This window comes from Kryptolebias marmoratus, linkage group LG4, assembly GCF_001649575.2.
Source record: "Kryptolebias marmoratus isolate JLee-2015 linkage group LG4, ASM164957v2, whole genome shotgun sequence".
Taxonomy (NCBI): domain Eukaryota; kingdom Metazoa; phylum Chordata; class Actinopteri; order Cyprinodontiformes; family Rivulidae; genus Kryptolebias; species Kryptolebias marmoratus.
In genome coordinates this window covers 10,272,661-10,287,207 of record NC_051433.1, presented here as the reverse complement: position 1 = coordinate 10,287,207, position 14,547 = coordinate 10,272,661, and the positions used below count along the sequence as shown (strand labels likewise).

General features: G+C 38.6%; 1 protein-coding gene across 7 annotated transcripts in view; it reads left to right on the top strand.

Moving 5' to 3' along the window:
- The window catches only part of kcnab2a (potassium voltage-gated channel, shaker-related subfamily, beta member 2 a), an 88,148-nt gene that overhangs the window by 55,697 nt on the left and 17,904 nt on the right, over positions 1-14,547 (top strand). For 6 of the 7 annotated variants that reach the window (XM_025004293.2, XM_017408761.3, XM_017408760.3 and 3 more), the window contains one exon: positions 14,271-14,314. In XM_025004293.2, the coding sequence (XP_024860061.1) occupies positions 14,271-14,314 (44 nt within the window). Of the gene's footprint in view, positions 1-886; positions 1,808-14,270; positions 14,315-14,547 lie in introns of those variants that run through there. The other variant, XM_017408759.3, reaches the window with a different exon arrangement.

Below are 14,547 nucleotides of genomic sequence, written 5' to 3'. Positions count from 1 at the left end.
AGGAGACCAAAAGGTTGCGGCGCCAAGAATAGGTCTGTCAGTTAGCGACGTCCTTTTTGCTGTACTCCTTTGACGGAGGTCACTTCCTTGACTGCTGTACCATACTGTACATGCGTGCACCTGATGGCATCTCTTTTAATTATCACCTTGGCTCGCTATAGCTGGTCCCTTTAGATAAGTGTCAGTATTATATTACGGGGAGCATGCGACTCATGTATTGTCTCGTTGATGTGCAGCCAGTATCAGATCCAGCTTCCCTGGTGTTTACTTTCCACCTCAGGCTGTTATCATATATTTTTTGGTTTGGTCTTAACTGTGCAGACCTTGTTCACCTTAAAACGGCTAAAGAATATCAATACATGGCAGCAGATTGTATTAGAATTAGGAATTTCATTTTGTCAACAAAATTGTCAGAACATAGCACAAGAAATGTATCTTGTACTAGTTAAGACAAAAATGCAATTTCAGATATTTCTATATCCGTCCTTATACTGTCACAGACAAAGTTACATAATATTTCATTGCTAGTTGAATAAACCCATGCAAGAGTCCTGTTTTTCTGGGGCCATAGGCTACTCCAAAGTCTTAACCACTGAGCACTCAGCCGCTCCCTTTTCTCCAGACAGAATAAACTAAATGAAACCTCACTGCAGGGCAACAAATGAACAAAGATGAGGACAACAGTGCGCTACTCTTTTTTTTGGTAGAGGTGATGTAAGCACGCCAGATTTTAATGCCTTGCTCTCGCGCTGATGTGGCTCTCCAAATCTTCCTCCTCGTAGCTTCTTTTCATATCCCTCCCACCACATTCCCTCCCTCTCTCCCCCTCTCTCCTCCCATCTCTCGCCCGTGTGCTCAGTGCCTCTTTATGCCGAGCACAAGGCATACAGATGTAAGTTTAATCCAGGCAACAGGCAAAGCCAGGAAATGAATCTTGTCCTTTTTCCAACGTGTAGTAGAATATGCATCATGCAGCGCAACTGTCAGGGCGGACTTAAGGGTGCGAGATGAAAACCCACTGGAACTGTGTGGCATGTTTTATTCTCTCCATCTCTTTGTGTGGATCTATTCGTTGCCTCTCTTAAAGCTTGGCTACAAGAGGTGTTATCTCTGGCACTGAGCTCAGTTTTTTAAAGGAAATTGGAGGACTGTGAATCTGCCTGTGAGCTGCTGGTGAGATACAGAAAGCAGGAGGACACTTTAATGAATCAAGGAAAAACTTTGCCTTTTTTGTTTTTTATTTTATATATTGTGTTCAATTGGACTTTGTGTCTTTGAAGCCTGCTGTAAATACATGTTTGTTTCTGAGTTTGGACTCCTTTGGACTGGATTTACACCTGATCAGCAAACTCCCTCCATTCTTCCGACCCTTTTTTTTGCCTTTCTTACTAAACCTTGCGAGGTGCTCAGTCTTTTCTTTTTCAAAAGGAGGAGTTTTTAACAGAATTGCAGCATAGCATCCTTCGGACTGGATTATCGTCTGCGCTTGGCAGGATCCTCAGACTTTCCACCTTGGGGAGTTTCCTCCATCCGATTTATCCAGCAGAGAATTTGATCAGAGAAGAACTAATTGGGACTGTCGGCCAGAAGCCAGGATGCAGGTGTCGTTGGTGTGCACGGATCATCGTGGGGGGGTGAGCCGCAACACGGAGGACCGGCTAAATCGACAGAATGCCAACAGCCCCAGCACCGGCACCCGCAGCAAGTTCAGAGCGGTGGCGATGGTGGCTCGCAGTCTCGGGCAGCTCTCTGTTCAGAGCGTGCCTTCCTCCAGCGAACAAAGTATGAAGACTGGCATGAAATATAGGTAGGGCATGTCTGAAAGTTTAACCCAGAGATTACAATGTGGTTCCAGTCTAAAATGTGATAGATTTGAAATATTTATCAAAAATATTCAAAATAACACAACAATCTATTTTTATCTTTACTATATTATGTTCCTCAGTCCTTTCTGTACAAACCCCTAACTGTTTCAGGCTAATGAAAGTTAAACTTCCTCTTTGTGATTAAAAATAAAACTTCCCAAAACAGCTGTTTACAAGAAAATATAAGATTTTTTTTTTTTTCATTTATTTTTATATATTTAGTTAGTTTGCAGAATACTCCCTTTGGTGCAAGACTACATTACATGCTTGCAATTTTTCTTTTCTTTACATTGGTTATATGCTAAAGCTATAAATTATAAAATAAAAAAAAAACAATAAAAAACATTTTGTAATGATTCTTATTTCTGCAGAATTCAAAACATTTTTGATCACTTAAAGATACATGAGTCCAGAATTTGTCAACGATATATTGAAAAACACTCCTGAAATGAAAATACAGACAAATAAGAAGTATGCAAATACACTAGGAGGTTGTAAGCATGATATCTCTTAGCACAGATTTCTTTTTTTTTTATCCTTAGTTTTCAGTCAGTAATTGAAGTATTTGCAGCTCTCATGCGTTCATTCTAATTTTGTGCTTGAAAGCTTTTGGATTTTATTTCCAGGAGTTACTAAGCCCGTTTGTGTGCATGAACCTCGAGGGACACGAAGACAGATGACCGAATTTAATCTAACAGACTCCATTTTAGGGATTCGGGCTGATGTTTATTGCATAAATGCATTTATATCAATTTTGCAAACGTCTTCTATTTGGGTGGTGCATTATTCAAATTGGTGCAGCTATTACACGGTGGCTGTAATGGGAGCAAAAGAATAGGAGCAGAAAGTGGTCTCTTCAGATGCACATTTGGAGCACTGAGGGTTGAGGAGTGAGTGTCAAATCAAGCAGCGGTACAGAACTAAAAATCTGTGCAGCACAGTGAGTTACAGGACATTATGATCTGCGACAGGCTGGTCAGTAACACAGCGTAACTGCTTTGCAGAACACTCGATTCACTTTTGTTATTTTATTTTGTAACAAAAGTGTAAATCTTGTGCATTTCCCCACAGTTCAGTTTGCAGTTTAATATTGTATGAGTTAGGATAAAATTGGACAGCATAGTTTATTAACCTACTAACCAGCGATGCTATCTCTTTGTCAAAGTATGTTTTTTGCTATTTTAAGAGAAAACTACAAACATATTTTTTACCACTTATTTGTCAGTAGAGTGACATCAAAAATGTTTGCATCCTAATCACACCTGCATCAGAAAATAAACAGTGTCAAGATGTCTTCTTGATTCAAATAATTTTCATTCAAACAGTTTTCTTTTTTTTTACTATGTCTAAAGAAAGTGTAAATTTGTACAGTGTTTATACAGTTAACAGAATTAGCTTGGAGTATTAGCCATAAATCCAATCTGATGGTTGATGAGCGGGTTGATTTGAAGACACCACATGACCCATTGTCAGCGCTGTTGTCTGAAGCATCACAATCTTTTGCATCTGATTTGCTAGCGGCAGCCTCTTCGTGTTGGCACACTGTCATCATTGAGGCTAATGATATTGAATGAGAAGAATCATTTTCCTCTCAGGGGCCAGCGGCTGTTTGTGTTCTTTGCTCTCGCAGTGTAGTACAGAGTGCATGAATGGATGTGTGTTTGTGAACTCGGTCTGTATCTGATGTAAATCGAAGGTAATGCACGTCTGATGCACACATAGCTAAGAGATTTCGTGCACTGGGGGAACAGTGTCGTGTTTGGGCTTTTGTTCCGAAGAAATAGGACTAAAAGGAAAGGAAGGGGAGATGGAAGGAAGAAAGGGAGGGGGGGGGGGTTCTAAGGTTAATGCTGGTGTAGGGCCGATGCCAAGAGGAAGTACAGTGGACTGCAGTGATCTGCGCTCATGTCACTGTGAATCCCTCAAACATGCCTCTAAGAGTTGAAGCTTGCAAACCCCTTAACATGGCTGTCCATTTCTTTTTTCATCCCAGAGATTTTTTTTTTCCTCTTCTAAAGGAAGAAAGAAATTTTCATTTTTCAATTTAGACAGCTGAAATGGGTCGATGCTTTTCTAACTCTGCCCCAAAAGAATACAGTCGAAGCCGTCTTATCCACCCAATAAAACTTTCCCCGATTATCCTGCCTGCAGTGTAGTCGAGTGAAAGTCGGATCAGACTCATTTGCATACAGTCTTCTTTGTATCCTTGAATGGTAGCCTCAAATCAGGCACGTCTGCATCCACGAGCAAGGATACAGGTTAGTTTGGGAGCTAAAAATCATCAAAGTAAACATTTTCAAAAAGGCACACGGTTGCAGCCGTTTTATTGGCCTGTCTGCCGCACCTTAATGGGGCTCTGCTTCTGACTGATACGACTGGCTAAAATCATCGGGCTTGACTGCGAGTCTTCAAACAGTTCCAAGCAATGATTAAATGCTTTCAGTCAGGACTGAATTAATGGCGCACGGTAAATGGCTTGTGATTATGTAAAGTAGTCTTTCCAAGGAAATGGAAGAATGATGTTAGGGCAAGCGGTGCAGGTGAAGCAGCAGCAGCCCCCTGCCGTTCAGGGTGGTGGTAGCTCTTCTTTCAGTCAGACAAAGCCTGCTGATTGAGAAAGTTTTATTTGCTAAGATGCAGCAAATCTCCAAAGTCCTGCTGAGTTCTAGGAGTTTCAGTGTGTATCATATTCCAGCTGGACTGCCATTTTTGTGCTTTGTGCAGACAAATCAGTTAGAATTCACCCAAACCTGCTGTGGTTAACATCAGAGAATAAGGAATTTGACACCACAGCACAACGTATTCTGTGAAATGCACCGTGTTGGCAGGTTCATGTTTGCTCAGCCCATTTTTCCATCCGTGATAAAAAGGAGGCGCATATAAATTATTTGGCCTCTATTCTGTTGTTATTGCCTGATTTTCTGCACAAATAGACAAATTGAGACTGTGTTGGTTTATTATAACCCATCACTATGAAAGGTGGGCAACCAGTGGATGGATTTTAATTAAACTCACTGAAAGAATCATTAGATGCACATCTACAACTGATTAATTTTGGAGTCAACTCAATTCAGAATGACTGCTAGTCAACCTTAGCAAACACAAAAATGTGTGTTTGTGTTCTAATGATAAAGACGTCAATTCGAAGATACAATGCAGAGCGAAGTCTAGCTCTGCAGTGCGGTAAAGAGGTGCAGTTGTCTGATGGGATGTCAAGAATATAGAAACTTGATATTTTAATGAAGCACAAATTACATTACATTCTTATCTATAATCCTTTGCTTTCTGCAGATTGCCACCAGTTAATCTGCGCACAAATTAATCTGTAAAATCCATTCACTTTTTATCAGGAGTTTGTTTCACAAGTTCCAATTAGCAATCGCTGGCTTCCTTTGACAGCGTGTTTAAATATATTTATTTTATATTATTGATATTTGTTTGCATTTGACATACTTTTTTTAACTATTCCTTGTTTTTCCTAAAGCTAATTATCATAGCTACCATGTTATTCCCAAACCCTTTTCAACTCTTTTTCGTATTTTATACATTTCCATAGCAACGTAAGTTTCTTCCGCAAAGGTCTGAATCAGCTACAAAACACTTCTGCTGTGTTCCTCTCAGTTATTTACTGGAGGCGCCACATAAGCCAGAGCTGACTCACCACCTGCCCTGGTGTAAATCTACAACTAACTCACTTTAGCAGTCCTCATCTCCGGGGATCCACTTTTATTTGTAAAGTTGACATTGAGCCACAGCCACGGTAGATCGCCACTGGCAGTCTTGCGTGAGCGGGTGGCATTTAAATCTCACCATTGTGTTGTGTGAAGTTGCCCTTTATCATTATTAACAACACTGCATAAGAAAAGTCCTGTCCCCCCCAATCATTGTTTTTCTTTAGCCCACCTTGAAGTAACTTGAGAACAGAGATGTGAGGAGTGTGACAGAATTTACAAATAACACTTTTACAAATTCAGACATGAATTAGTACCATACAGCATTAATGTTATTGGCTCTGACTGCAGAATCAAAGACGAGTTGATGGAGCTGAGATTTAGAATGTTCTCCTTCTTTGGGAATTTTTAGGAATGTTTTTTTTTTTTCTAACTGTTACACAAGTGCAAAACCATTCATCATTTTGGCTCGGGTGACAAAGGCTGTGGGTGTGAGCTTTAGGGCGTCATGAGTGTGGGTGCATGCTGGGACGTTTTCCTGCATTGTGAGGGCTCTCATCATCTGGGAGCCAGCTTTCCACTGCCTGCACTCCCCCCTGAAATGTGAATCATGAGCAGATTGTGGTAGCTAAACAGAACGCACGCAGCACACGTTAGTCTTGTTGACTTGAGGTCCAGCTACAGTACGGACTTCAGGCCACAGTAATGTTTTGGTACCGATACTGGCTTGCTTGTTGCTCTTTACTGAGGCTTCTCAGACAGATCATGAAGGGGTGCTTCGGCTCTTTGTTTTGCGGCGTTCCCTCCACCCTTTCGACACCTGGTTCATACCTGGCGTCGGCACAGATGAGGCACTTCAGTGCCGCTGACCCTGCTCTCCTCATCCCCGCCGGCGCAGGATGAACCTGCACAACCTGCACACTTCGGCTTTTATTGTCTTTTGTATAGACTTTATAGTTTTATCTGATCTTATGTCTATCTTTTTTGTCTTGTGTGAGCTGTGTTTTATTGTTGACTCTGTACAGCACTTTGGTCCGCTGAGGTGTTTTAAAGTGCCTTACAAATAAAGTTGGATTGGATTGGATTACCATCTTTAATGTGCCCTCAACATTTGCCATCTGTTTGCTCTGGGAGAGTTGGGAGGAACTGTCAAACGGTGGAATGGTTTAATTTGCCGACATAAGCTTGTGTTTTGTTGGTATTGGAGTGAGAATGGACTGAGATTGTTGGGGAATATGTTGCTTATATATCTATCAGCATGTCTGCATGTCAGAGACTCACTTGTTTCATTGAAGGAGCAAAAAAAAAAAAAAACGACAGCTGCTCTTTTTTCGCCTCACTGATAAAGTTTAATTAGAGCCTCTGTATGCATGTTTGTGTCTTACTGTTGCGCCAATCTTTTCTCTCTGCATGGTATTTTCATAAACGCTCTATTGTAAACTGCTAAGTAGGAGGGAGTTCTTGATTCATTCAAAATCTTTATATTAGCCAAACAAATTGCATTGGCTCAAACTGCATTTGTAGCATTTTATACACACTGAATGCACACAGTTTTGTTATAATGTAATAAAAAGCCATCTTATATGGCTGGTATTCATCTAACAGGGAGATGTTCAGTCATAAAAATGAACATCGAATCAGCAGAATTGTTTCCACTGTGAAATTTTGATTCAGCATGACAGTATTTTCAGCATAAGAGATTTTTGAGCTGTGTTACATAATGTGTAAGGTAGGGATTGAGGGAAAAAATAAAACTGCAGGACAAATTGGAGTGAGGTTGTACTCTATCAGGAGCCCGGAGCTCCAGCTCAAATAGCAGCATGCTCAGGCTTGTGTATTATGAATCGATAATCTTAATGTTTTCTTAATCAGACAGATGGCACCAGTTTGCTCTAAGATGAAACAGTGCCCAGTAGGGCTGCACATTATAACGATATTTTATTGTCATCGCAGTATCAGTGCCAATGGGCTCTCACTGGCCTTGATTTCCACACCTGGTTTAGATGGCTGTGCATATAGAAGAAAAAGTGATGAAAATGTGGGTTTATCACAGTTGATCTTGTCATCACAGTATTAAAAATAATATTGTACATTGTTTTTTACTAATATTACTTGTTGGTCGTTTTTGCAATTGATTGGTTGTTTCGTGTCTATGAAGTACAAGTGGTTAAAAAAAAAGATTGATGCCATTTCCCAAAATCAAGACAACTTTCTCAGATTACTTGTTTTTAACATATTCCATTTTTAGTCATGTAAGACTAAGAAAAGTATTACATTTACTGACACCTTTTTTTCCCCTTGAAACTTGACTCGGGGTCATAAATTCAGAGTTTGGTGAAGCTTCTTTCAGTCTTCTTTCATCACATCTTTGGTTTGATGTTGTAACTTTCAATGTCTTAAAGGAAGATTTGGGGATTCCTTAAACTAGGGTTTTGTTTTCTTTTGAATTTCTGTACAAACTGTTTACAGACGACAAAAAAGCATATAAATACTAAATGTCCAAACCAACAACCACCAAACATCTACAATGTAAAAACATAAGGCAAACATTTACAGCTTGTATTTTCAACTTAAAACGTGGAATTGCATTCTGGAAAATACAATTTTGATTTCTTTCATTGTCTATGCTATTGGCACAAGGGGGCATTTTAGAAGTGATTAAAAACTGAGAAGTATGTTCTAATCAAAGCTGATCATTGTTTGAGCAATTACAGCCGTCCACTCAGAGGGAATACCAGTATTAAAGTGTGTGTGAAGATTAAATTAATATGTGATTCAGAGTTTCTCTCATCACAGAAAGAAAATGTTATTAGTCACTTGTTCATAAATGAATGATTAAAACAATCACCAAGTATTTAAAATTAGGTTTAAAATCTACAAATATGAGCAGTATTCAATTCTCTGAAACGCTGGGAATTGAATCCTGCTTATGTAACCATTTAACACATTGTCATGCAAATATCTGAAATTGCTTCACTCAGACTTTTTTTCTACATGATAGCACTACATTTTTAGACGATTTTCAGCTATTAGAACGAGGCATTTGAATCTGATTGCCCTGTCCTGTTAATGTGAGCTGAATTATACAGAGGAACAGCTCGAAAACTAATTAAATGAGAGGAAGACGAAAGAACGAACGGCAAGAGGGGATGAACTTTAGCTACTAAAATAACCTCCGCAGAAGGTCTTTCCATTTTTAGAACAACATTTTTTTCCTTTTTTAGAAAAAGGTTCCCTGATGAAGGAGCTTTTCCCTTGCTAGTCTGGTGCTGATCATTCTGATAAGTCTTCCCAAAAACAGTGTTCTTATTAGGACACAAGTCTAGCTTTTGAGTCATAATCCTGTCAAAAATTAAAAAGAGACTATGAGCCAGAATTATGCTTACTTTTTGTTATTACATTGAAGTTATTTAATGTTAGCAAGCTGCAGTATCATCACTCAGTATGAGTCTGTTTCTGATAGTTTTTTGTTCCATTAATATCAATACACAAGTATAAGGTAAAGTTTGGCCTAAATGGAAATTTTACAAAAGCTTTTCGAGTGTATAGTACTTTTAAAGACAATTAAGTTTTCTATAAAACTAATTATTTTACACAACAGGATTGTTGGCATTGTCAGAATAAACTACTAGTTGTTTTTGCTGTGATTTATTATCTCACTGTTTTTAAAGATATGATATGAGAGTCTTTGTTTATGCTTGGATGTTGTTGCTCGCTTTCTCCTTCTGCAGTGCACAGCTAAAGTTTTTTCTCATATCTGTGGACACTTGCATATTTATCCCTAAACAAAAATGCCAGAATTTTACCAAAACACACGTTCGACCTCGGGGTAAAACCTCAGTCTTCAGTCTGTTAATGCCAAAGAAAAAAAATAAATAAAATGAATTGCCAGTGACAGCTTGCTGAATGTGCTTTAATGCCAGTGGCTGTGTTTATTTTTCTGGCTTCTGCATGTACGAAGTTGTTTCTTTCCAACAAATTAAATCACATTTGACATCTTCTCAGGCGGCTGTTAGATATACCACTGGAAGCACATCGCACAAAAGATTGTGTAACAGTGTACAATGATATAATATCTTTTAAGCTGAAAACTGCAAAGCAAGACAGACACAGAAACAAACTTAAATGAAATATTCAACTTAAATTTTCTAGCACTCTTGGCCAGTTGAAGGTGGTCATTGACAATATAATTTTTAGCAAAACAATATTGGTTGTTCAAGGATTTAAAAACTTTATTTAAAATTTTGTGGTCTGAGAATAATTAACACATTTTGGTGCTTAAAGGACAGATTAGATTCTTGCAGAAATTTTGGTCAGACAGTATTTTCTGATGTCTTCATGGAGGATTTCAGCTGAATTTACTCATTTTTTTGTCTTGTCGTTAACATTTTGGGATTGTCAGTCCCAGCTGATCAGGGGAACGACACATCGGGCATCAACGGTTCATGAAATAACCTGAAACGTAGTGACAAACTAAATAACAAATGATGCAAAAGTTATTAAACAAATCCACTGTATAGCAGTTGGGTTAGCTGTATGAAATATATAAGATTAAGGTTGTTTTAGATGGTAAAATAAGGGTCATCTGTGCCCCCCATCCTTAGTAGCTGTTAGCTTTTTTCAGACAGAAATCCTTCCCGACTTTCCAGTCTGAGAGCTCCCTGACCGCTGTCTGCTGCAGATAAGAGGCTGACTGCTCATGCAGTAACAACTTCACACGCCTGATTTAAAAAAAAAGAAAGAAATAAAAAAGGAAAATCCCTTTAGTGTGTAACTGAAAAGCCTCACTTTATATGTTTTCTCACTTTAGACAGAGTAATTAATTATGGTATAATGTAATATTTGATAGATTGCAAATAATTGTTCTAGCTTTGACAAAAGCAGGCTTTCTAATTTGCTCTGTCTAGCAGAGCTTTTTGTTTTCTTTTCAATAGCTTCCTTCTCACAGACCCGAGCGATATCAATCTAATTCTTATTACAAAAGAAGACGAGCAGATTTCCAAAAAATGTCAAAGTATTCCTCTCAATTCAGCTCCAGAAAAATCTCTTTATTCGTTCACCTCCAATCAAAGCTGACACTCACAAATGCATCTCGGGGTTTGATTTGAAGCCGAACAGAAGCTTTTGGTCCCAAATTATGCATGAAGGTCATCTAGCTGACAGAAATGACTAAAACCTTAAGGCAGAAAGCAGAAGGGTCTCGTGGCTGTTATGTTCCGACTAATAAAAAGAGGAGCGAATAAAGATGAAATTTCCCAGAAACTTTCTTTTAGTCACCGCTATTGTGTCAAAGCCCTATTTTCCCTCTGAGAATAGTTTTCAGGCATTAACATAAAATTTTCATCTCGTCGTACCACTCATCCTCCATCCAATTGAAGCAGACGTTACATAAACTTGAATGGTAGAAATGTCCCTTGGTATGTGTGTTTTTCTGAAGTTGAACCCTAGTGTGAGGTTGTGTTAATACTCAACATGTTCCAGCTCTGTAACCTTGTTTCCTTGTTCAGTATCTTGTACTGTTTGCTGATGGTGTGGCCTTTTCTAAAACTAAACCCAGTCAGCCTCTTACCTTCAACAAAAAACACTCCCTTTTATATACAGGAATGGGAATCAAAGACTATAAAAAAGGAATCCCCCCCCCACCCCCCACACAAAATATGATCCTCTCTCAAACCTTCATTTTAAACTTATTTTTACTATATATTTAATTATACATGTTTAGTTATTGCTCTATTCAAATTATGATCCTTAAGGGCAATAATAGTCTGAGCTGATTGCTGTATTACAGTAATGTGCTCTTGTATTTGGTAGAGCAATATTGGGCTATGGAATATTCTACAATACATATCAAGAAACAAATGAGTGTTTTATCATTTTATAATTTTAATACACCCTGATGAGCCAAAGCATTCTCAGTAAAGTTTATAATAATAATAATTTCCTTATAATTGCATTTGCCACGGTTTGTGGTATTGATGTAAGAAGCAAGAAGTATTTCTGAAGTGATATTGTCTCTTGGTTTGTCTAGTGGAACTGCTTATTACCAGTGTTATCAGGCCTGCCTGCAGCACATCTCATCTGTGCACCAAGCTATCAGTGCACTGTAGAAGTGTTGTATAATGTATAGGGCTGCATATTTAGTGTACTGTAGAATGGAAAAAAAAAGAACTGGTTTCAGGAATTCAGAACTCGTCCAAATCAATAATAACCCGAGAGCAGAGCTGAAGTGTCTTTAAAAAGCAGTACTTGCACTCCCAGTTAACAGTGCTGAGTTTCTACTTTCACTAGTGAGACTAGCGAAACTGTGGCACCAGCTCACAATTTGAAGATTTACTAATGAAAGGATTGACTAAATTTCTATAAATCACTGTAAAAAGCCTACGGGCAGTGAGAGTTAGAGGCTGAATAATTAGTTTTTCAATAACAGAGGCTGATGCTGATCTTTAGAAACCAGAACAGCTGATGACTGATTTATGAAGGCACATTGTTTGTTGGGTTTCAGCCCATAAATATAACAATTTATTGTTTATAAATACTGTAGTCTATTAGATTTTTAATAAGAAAATAATCCAATGGCTGTGATGTATTTAATTAGCTCTGGGGCTCAATGTGATTCAGTGCACATTCTTGCAGAAACCACAGTTTGCAGAAAGATCTTGATAATTGAACTTCCAGCCATAAATTTAAGCATTATATTCTTGTCACATTCTTCTGAGAGTCTGTTGGTGTTTTACTGAAAAAAAAGTACCTCAGCCATGAAATGCCCCTCTTGTGGGAAGCAGATTGACAAAAAAAAAAAAGAAAATGGGTGTAACATCAGACTGTGCTGCTCACAGACGAGCCTGACCTTTTAATTGGCTCCGCTTGCTCGAGTGTGGCTGTTGGTTATTATTTTAAAACTGGCAGAAATCAGCCTAATTAATCAGCAGACTGATCAGTTTGTCTACCTCTGGTGTCAGCTGAATCCATGAGCTGATAAATCTCTCTGTGCAACCCAAATATTTCATCTGATGGGGTCATTATATTGCAGATTTTAAAGTACCCAAGTTAGCCCAAAAGATGTTTATGATTCATGGGAAGTTATGTATTGAATAAAAACTGGATGGATGGATGGATAGATAGATAGATGAGTAACAAAACATTGAGATTAGATTACATTTCTAATCAAGAACAGGTCTTTGTGTTTGGCGTTGTTATCATGCTGCCAAATGAGTCGGTCTAATCCAACAATCAATAATTAATGACTGGAAGAGACTTGTTTTAATGTTGTTGTCAATAAAAAGCAAACATAATTCTGATGAGTGGCTTGTCACATTAATAATAAATTAGCCTTATTGATACCTCTTGCCTTTCTCTTGGGCTTTGTGCTGTTTGGTTTGGAGAGTTGATGTTTCAAAATCCTCTCAAAGCTCATCTAGTCTTTAAAACAAGCCGACCAGACCAGACAGACAGTCACTAAGGGCTTTTTTAAAAGGATCCCCCAGGTTTTGTCCCTGTAGCTGCAGTGGTGTTAGTGTCCTGACTGTATCCGTCTCCTTCATTATTGGGACGGATGACATTAATGTCAGGTAAAAGTGATGACAGAAGAGAAGGTGAGCGGTGAAGAATATGTGGGTTTATCGCATTTGATGTTGTCATTGCAACATGAGGCAATAATATCACACATCACAGTTTTTTTTTTGTTTTTTTTCATGCAGCCCTAGTAGCAATTCAGCAATCGTTTTGTTGCTTTTAGCACACCCACATTTAAACACACACTGTCCCAATTACAGTCTTCTAGCAAACATCTGCACAGGCTCACACCTCTGTCTCCCTCTTTACTCCTTTTCATTTCAGCAGTTTTATACAGCCAGTCTTATAAAAATATTTTAGTTATCCTCCCACATGCTCACTTTGACTTCAGCACATGTTACATCATCTCTGATGATGGCACTTTTCTTTCTTTATTTATTTTTGCTCTGCCAGATTATCCCGTGAGAAGGGTTGACAAGAAGTAGTGCATTTCATTTTGTGCCTTTTTTGTCAGTTCACATACATTTTTTAAAGTTTTTTTTTTTTTAATATGAAACTAGAGATTAATTCCCTTTTGAAGCAGTTTGAAAAAAATAATAATTTTAGTACTAACAATACTGCACTTCAACAAGGAATCGTTGGCATCTTAGAAATATTTAAAAGCTAACAAAAATCAAAGACTGAACCAAAGTTGTGATTGTCAGCAGACGGGTTTGCTCTGGACTCCGATTGGCTCAGAGACGCCAGCTTTAGTGGCAAGTTTGTTGTGAGGAGTCAAGCTTTCCGCGTCGCTGCGGGGGATTTTAGTCACAGGGAGGTGGAAGGATCCCGGAGTGCAGGGAGAAATTTTTCCTGGATGTCATAGTGGGCCTGCTTAAGACCCCACTTCCTGTCTCTGATTTTCCCTGACATTTTACTGCACACACAAACAAACACGCACACATTCTCATTGTCACGTGTTACTTTCTTTTCCTCATACCCATCCACTCATGTGTCAGTGCAGGAGTAGATGCAGAGCTAATTCCAAATCCATATGAAGCCCTTTTCCTCTCAGCTCACATCTATAGATCAAATAATACTACAGGAAACAGGTTTATTTATTTATGTACAGTAATGGCCGAAAGTTGCAATTGGAGTGCAAAAAAACCCCCCAAAAAAACCATCCAAATCACTGCCACCTGCGCCTCTGTATTAATGTAAATTTATTTCTTTGTTTTGACAGAAACCTTGGGAAGTCTGGCCTGCGGGTATCCTGCCTTGGATTAGGTAAGATCCTGAGACCAAACTGAGGAGTTTGCTGCAACAAGAAGTCCGTATGATGGATGTGTGGGCAAAACACAGAACCCTGTTCTCTTAAAATACAGAGAAAAAAATGTTGTGTTGAACAAACAAGTTCCACTTAGTCCTAAAAAGACTGGAAAATGACTCGGACTTCTTTTTGTGGCCTGATTTTGCTTCTTATATTAGACGTTCTGGACATATGGCATCGCCGCTCACTT